At 37.5% G+C, this 7528-nt stretch overlaps 1 protein-coding gene across 1 annotated transcript; it reads left to right on the top strand.

Annotated features, from left to right (window-relative positions):
• Positions 1–5325: 5325 nt before the first annotated feature.
• rprma (reprimo, TP53 dependent G2 arrest mediator candidate a) lies at positions 5326–6650 on the top strand. The gene has a single exon (XM_016445421.1). The coding sequence runs from the start codon at positions 5544–5546 to the stop codon at positions 5853–5855; it is 312 nt and encodes a 103-aa protein (XP_016300907.1). The 5' UTR covers positions 5326–5543; the 3' UTR covers positions 5856–6650.
• The last annotated feature ends 878 nt before the right edge of the window (positions 6651–7528 follow it).

The following is a 7528-nucleotide window of genomic DNA, read 5'->3' as shown; positions in this document are numbered from 1 at the left end:
TCCATCTAAGACACCAATGCGCAAGTGCGCCGAGGACATCTGGTACATGTAGGCTATTTCTAACCACAGCTCTCTCGCTGGGGAATAAGACAATGTACTTCTGACGCATGGCGTTATTATTATTACCACTCATTCAGAATAATAATAAGTCATTAAGATTCTGGATAATGTCAACAAAACTCGTGGTTTCTTTCAGTGATTAAACGTTACAAAAATATATGGGTGCTCTTTTGTATTTAATTTAAACCACCTAATCCATAAAATCCATTCCCATTTATCATTTGCAGAAATAATAAGCATACTATGTATTAATTGATTGCATCACCTGTTTTCACATCCTTTTTACTTGAGGACATGCTAAAATGTTTTAACAACATATTTTGATCAAGTATCGTATGTTTCGTAGCCTATAATGATTACAGTATTTCATTTTATGCATACCTGGGTAAGACATCGCCATACATGCAGCGTATTTGTTGTCCAGAGTAAAAAATTTGAGGCACAGCAGCGACACCTGCTGTATGCAAGAGAAACGAGACGCTGTGATATTAAAAAATGTACAGCATTTCCCATCTTCTACTGTTTCGTCGGACTTCATGATAAAGTAACCGCAGAGAGGGAGAGAGAGAGAGAAGTTAGGTTGCATTGATTTCCAATGGGTCACATATTTCTGATTACAGTATTTCATTTTATGCATACCTGGGTAAGACATCGCCATACATGCAGCGTATTTGTTGTCCAGAGTAAAAAATTTGAGGCACAGCAGCGACACCTGCTGTATGCAAGAGAAACGAGACGCTGTGATATTAAAAAATGTACAGCATTTCCCATCTTCTACTGTTTGGTCGGACTTCATGATAAAGTAACCGCAGAGAGGGAGAGAGAGAGAAGTTAGGTTGCATTGATTTCCAATGGGTCACATATTTAATGCAGCTCAGTTGCATTTACACTGCAGTTGCATAAATAATGTTATGAGATCCATGCATCTTTAAAGTAAAAATAAGTTGTTTTAAAGGAGAAGTGTGGTCATACAAATACCTTTAAGTACTGTGTATTTTTTCTTTCTTTCTGTGAAACAAACGTTAAATGTGTTCAGAAAAGTTATCATAGTTTTAGTGACAATGACATAAATTATAAACAAAGTATGAAAAATGTACAGCGTTTTCATGTTATTAGATTTTTAACAAAAATTCAATTTGTACTAAGGGGGCGTTTTACGCCACCTATGGGGGGTCCCCAGTCTGACAAAGCAATTTGCTTTAAACATTTACAGCAAAATCAGAGTACAGACAGTTGTTGCTTAACATTAAAAATAATATCATCTATAATTATGAATTACAAAATTATAATAGCCTATTTGAAACATTTTGTTAGCTGATGCTAACTGGCTAGTTAACTAGCTACCTGATGCTAACTTGAGGCAATTTTTAAAAATAAAATCCAAATATTTTTTTTTTCCAACCAACTAGTTAGAATACATTTGATGGGAAAACAAAGGATTTGATGTTCAGAAGAGAATAACTACAGTAATTGCTCAATGGGGGCGTTTTAACCCACAGACTATGTTTGAAAAAAAAAAATTATGTCATTCTGAAAATATCATTATATTTTTATTAAATAACACATACTCTCTATCTACGTACAGGCCCTACTGTTCTCATATCATATATAACTGTGATGTTCTACACAACAACAAGCTTTAAAACGCTTTTTTTCTTACTGCTGAAAATGAGATCATTTACTGTGAAATCCGTTTTCTCACCAGTGTAAGCTTCATGGTGAAAACTTCTACATCACTCTCGTCAACGTAGTCCATAGTTACAATACAAATTGATCTTGACTTTATCTTGTGGTTATTTTGGGAAAAATGGGGGCATTTTCCCCCACTCTACCCTAATTGATCAAATGTATTTATGACATTATTTTTTTTAAATATCCTTACTTTACAGCATTTCAGATTTCTCCAAGTGTCTTGGAGATGTTGCCACAGTTCTTCTAAGCATGCAGTCTGTCTCCGTTGCTTCTGTCTCTTCTTATAATCCCAGATTGATGGTGTGTGGCTCATCCCATCTGTTGCAGGACTCAAACAAACACTCACTGGATTATTACAGTATTTGCCAAAGGAATGTTAAAAAATATACTACTATGACAGAAACTATATGATTGTTAGGATAATTATAAACTGCAATGTCACCTCGTACTTTTCATTTCATCACTTGTGGAGAAAAAAACAATTCTATATAATGAAGTGCTAAATTGCTGAGTCCAGCCCACACAAACCATGATGGTGATCCTCACTGGTCCCAGTGTCTTCCAGTGACCATCATCATCCTCAGTGCTTTCTTTCATATAAATCAGCTTTCTACTCACATGCAGTTTATGGTCTGATTTGTCAGCAGGTCTCACCTGAGCCTTCGATACAAGTCTGATCACTCTCTATGCTGTTCCTGTGAGAAAAAGAAGAGGAGGAAGAAGAAACAAAAACGTATTTGTGTTCACTCAACACATTCATAACCTGATTCATGATGGAATATGTGCTGTTAACTTACCCTGATCTGATATCATGAAACACTTAGCTGCCGGTGCATGGGGAAAAGTTGCCTCTGGATTTTTCATACTTATATACTTCGAGCTGGACAATACATACACAGAACAAGCATGACTACTGATCTTAGGATTGACAAGCAATCTGCAATAAATTAATGATAATAATAAATAATGCGAATAAATAAATAATGAGTAGTAGTTTCAGTAATACTTTAAAGACACTCTGATTAAATGTATAAACAGTTTAACAATTAATACTAAATTTAGACAAAGTATTTTTACACTTTCGGGTTGCCAAAAGTTTTTGGCTCATAGGTAATGTAATGGAATTATGAAATATGGACCAAATCTAAAAGACATTTTGTCCAAACAACTACATTAATTGCTGCATCCATTGTGTGGTTAGTTTGCATTATTGCATTATTAGACTTTTCCTCAAATATGATCTAAGCTCGAGTTTGACACTCAAATACAGCACTGCCCCTGTTGTCTGTAGTGAAATATAAAAAGTCACGTCTTTAAAATCGACCTGATTAATTTATGACGACTGGCCAGCAGATGGAGACAGTGACCTGTCAATGATGTCCTGATAATAGCGAACAGCAGAAGAGTTGACTCGTGTGTCTTGGCTGTAGACTCATGGGTTTGACAACAATCATTTAAAATGAATGCACAGTGAATAAATGGTACAAATGTTATTTTGATGCTCTCCACGACAATATTATTTAGACAGGACCTTATAATAGTGTGAATCTTACAGGTGACTTTTGATCACAACCGAAGACTAATGGACCCTCTTCCCATCTGTGGGGTTTTCAGAAGTCATCATAGATGCACCAATCTTCTGTAGTGGTAGATGGCTACAGCAAATATGATTTAGCTTAAAAGCACCATTTTTGTCATTAAAAGCTAAGGCAAGGCTGACACAAAGTATAGTGTACAGAACTTTATAGAAATTTATTTTTTAAAAATGTGCTGTTTTCTCAGTTTTTTCTTATTTTTTCTGTATTTTCTTCTTTTTTCTTCTTCTTCAAGCTCTATGTACAGTACAAAACATGAATGAATGAATGAATGAATCTGCCTGCAAAAATCATCTTTCTCAATTCAAATTTAACATAGCTGTACAATAAAGCTGTTATAAATATATTTGATTTTAATGCAGCAAAATTGTGTTTTTATAGGATGGATGCTTTTAAATCTCTACTTCGTGAAACTTTGAAACCTTTACAATTATTTTGTTTTCAAATCAGTGTTTTGGTGTGAAATTTGAGAAATTTCTCTGGCTCGCCACTAAAGGGTTCGCTATCAATCTCAAGGTGAAGAGTAACAGTGTCTAATATGTATTTTCAAATGATCTTGGCTCAGTTCATTGGCAGATGTATGGCTTGAGTTCACGACAGGGAGGCCATAGCGGGTTCAGAAGTGACAGAAAAGACTTTAGCAGGAGCCTCTAGAGCTGCTGTGTCAGGGCTATAGACTTTGAAACCCTTAAATGTAAATATGCATTTTTTAAATGATTTTTAATATTCATGTTAATTTGAATAATTAATTATTTTTTAACCATGCATTTTGAATGTAAAGATTATACTTAAGCACTTACAAGGCTTATTACTTGATTATTAGACTCTGTTGTTTTAAAGGGGTCATATGATGCTGCTAAAAATAACTGAGTGAGCGGCGGAGGGCGGGTTTGCGGCAACCACATGTGACGACTCCGGGCTGGACTCCGCTTTGTCCACGGTGAAAGCCGATCCGGCGATCCACAGCACTAAGTTGATGTATTCCCTCAGCGACCAGCACGGATCAGCTCTAGGCGAAGATGACGAAGCGGATATCGTCCTCTTTTGGAAGACCAAACAAAGTAGTTTCGCTTTCACAACGAAGCACACAGCATCTTCACGACATGGCTGCAGCGTCAACAAAACTACAGCGAGAATAAAAGTTACGCCTTCTTTCTTTGCGTGAACATTTGGGCGGCGTTATGCAAGTCTTCCCACATCGTGACGTAGACATGTGGGGGCGTGTTAGAATGAGCCGTTTTAGGTAGGCGTGGCTGACTCTTAACTTTTATAAAGAATATCTCTTTGGATTTGAGACTTTAGTCTTTGCAACTTTACAGATCTTCTTTATGCACCAAGAGCTTGTAACACTCCAAAGAGAAAGGAAAAAATTGAAATCGCATCATATGACCCCTTTAAAGTGCCCCTATTATGGATTTTTGAAAATTAGCTTTCATGCAGTGTGTAACACAGCTCTAAGTGAATGAAAATATCCTGCAAAGTTTTAAATCTGAAAGTGCACCGTGTATAAAGTTATTGTCTCTCAAACGAAAGAGAAGACTCTGAATCATTGAAACAAGTTGTTTTTAAAACAAATCCCAAGCCGTTTCATGTTGAAGTCAACATGAAACATTAGCATATTGCCTGCCCACTTGATGGTCTTTTCGCGTTGGCCTGAATGAAAATGCTAATTCATTCTTTGCCACTAGGTGCCACTTTTGGAGCTTAAAAATAGCGGCTTCCCCGGTAAAGCTGTACACAAAGCAGCACTGCGCTCACAAACACTGCTTTATCAGGCATTACAGGCGAGATGAAATGAAAACCAGACCAATCGAACCAAAATATGAACCTTTCATAATCCATAATAGGGGCACTTTAAATATTCTTTGGAGGTCTGTAATATTACTAGTTTTGCTGTAGGTGGCGCCACAAGGCATGCACTTTTGAGTGAGGAGACTAGCAGTCACCTCCCATCGGCTCTTTCGGTGCTTTTAACAGAGCAGGTGTGATGTTGAGCAGAAGAGCTCTGTGTAGTTACAGTGAATCAGAGCAGGAGCGCGTCATGGGACGCCAGTGCGCCAAAGAAGAGACGCTGGATCGGTGCGCCTGACTTTACGGACACTTTTTACGCAATTTCTCACACTCCCAGATCAGAACCGCCTGATTTCTCGGACTTTTCAAAGTATTCTTTCCGGACGGTCCTTTTGATCAGTAGACATGAATACTACATTTAACCAAACGGACAGCGGGATCTTCTCCAACCGGACTGAGGAGATCCTCCTGTGCTGTAACTTCTCGTCGGTGGTGACGGATAACGGCTTCACGGCGGCGGCTCCGGATGAGAGGAGCCTCTTCATCATGAGAATAGTTCAGATAGCGGTGATGTGCGTCCTCTCCCTCACCGTAGTCTTCGGGATCTTTTTCCTGGGCTGTAACTTGCTGATCAAGTCGGAAGGGATGATCAACTTTTTGGTAACGGACCGGAGACCCTCCAAAGAGGTAGAGGCGGTCATCGTGGGTGCGTACTAGAGACATGATTAGGATTATGCACTGCCACGTGTACCACCTGATGGACATGTATTTCGATGGCCTCTTTGCAAACAGGACACAGTGTTATTTGGCTCGCTAAAAAAAAACTATTATTTGGAAATCAACTGAATTAACGCACTCTCTCCATTTTGCGCACACGCCTTTCCGCTCTTACATTCATTATGACACGAACCAGATTTCAAATCAGATACAGGCATGGAGTCTTACATTTGTCATTGAAACTATTTATATGTGCAAACGCAGGGGTGTTGTTGCACATATTGACTGTTTTGTAATGGTTATGGATCTCCTATCTGTAAAGCACATTGTAAGCACTGCACGGACTAATTATTTGTTGTTTAGCAAGATCGAAGCATCATGCTTAATACAATAAATTCATATTTCGAATAAAATGTTTTTTTTTTTCTGTCTTATTTGTTTTTATTATTAAATGTTGCTCCTTTTCACGGGCATTCTGTGGAGATGTATTTACACTGTAAGAGAAAATGTGCTTCATGTGGTATAACAGCAATTTTCTAAGCCAAGCATATTATTAAAAAAACAATGTACTGGAAAATGAATGTCATTTTAAGGGTCAGAACAAGTGTCTCTTTAAGGTATAAAAGCAACACACATTCACCTTAATTTAAAACAAGTCTCACTAGAAACAGTTTGCTTATGTGTTAAAATACATTTCAGTTTTAGATTTTATCCTGACATCTGCACTGATGCATGTTGACGTTAATTTCAAGTCTCACTTATTCTGTACTGCTGCCGCAAAATGAACTTTCTATTAAAGCCAATACGAAATTGTCTAGTTTTCTGTCAGTATGATCTGTTTCTTTTAACCTGCACCCATGATTTCAAAGATCAGATTGATTGTGACTATTACTTAATGTGGTGGTTTACAATAAGCACTACGTATTTTCCTTGAACATCTGTTTGTGCCTGTCTTTTTCAGTCTTCCTGCCCTGTATGTAGACACAGTAAGATATTTGGGGACATTTATAAATAACACTCTATAAGACAATGATACACACAAAACACTGACAGACCTTTTTCAGACCAGATAAATCTAAGGCAAGAAGTCCCAAGGGTTTTACAAAGCGGATGATAATCCTTTGCCGTTTTTTTATTATCCACAACTTAAATTACAGCATATCAATTATTTAGGTGATCATTTAGTTCAGGTTTGTGGATTGCTTGTTTGAATGCACAATTAAGCAATGCAATAGTGCATTTTATAAGCAGGTAAAATGGGCTTTCTGTTGCTCAGGTTTGGATAATTAAATGGAATTCATCAGTGGTTTGAGTTCAAAGGTAAACTAATTAAATTCAGTTAGCTGTTACCTAATCAGACAGCAACACAGCCCATCCTGTTTCAGCGTGGCCATCAATAATCACGACGTTTCTGTTTTAATGTGTAAGCACAGACCTGTAATTTTTCATAATGTTGATATCACCAAGATTAGACTAAATTAGCCTGCACGAATGGGTAAATCTCTTCTAAATGTGTTTACCAGGGCAGGCGGAGGGCTGTTGATGAAAAAGCCCTGCCACTTTTAAGACACATCTATTTATAAGAGTGTCTGTGAGAGCTGAGAGCTTGTTAACTTCACAATGAATACTTCTGCAGCAGCCGCTTCAGTACTGAGCCAGATACTATGCAGTGA

Source organism: Sinocyclocheilus anshuiensis, unplaced genomic scaffold (genome assembly GCF_001515605.1).
Source record: "Sinocyclocheilus anshuiensis isolate Anshui unplaced genomic scaffold, SAMN03320099.WGS_v1.1 scaffold355, whole genome shotgun sequence".
In the NCBI taxonomy this organism is placed as follows: Eukaryota; Metazoa; Chordata; class Actinopteri; order Cypriniformes; family Cyprinidae; genus Sinocyclocheilus; species Sinocyclocheilus anshuiensis.
This window is presented reverse-complemented; position numbering and strand designations above follow the sequence as displayed.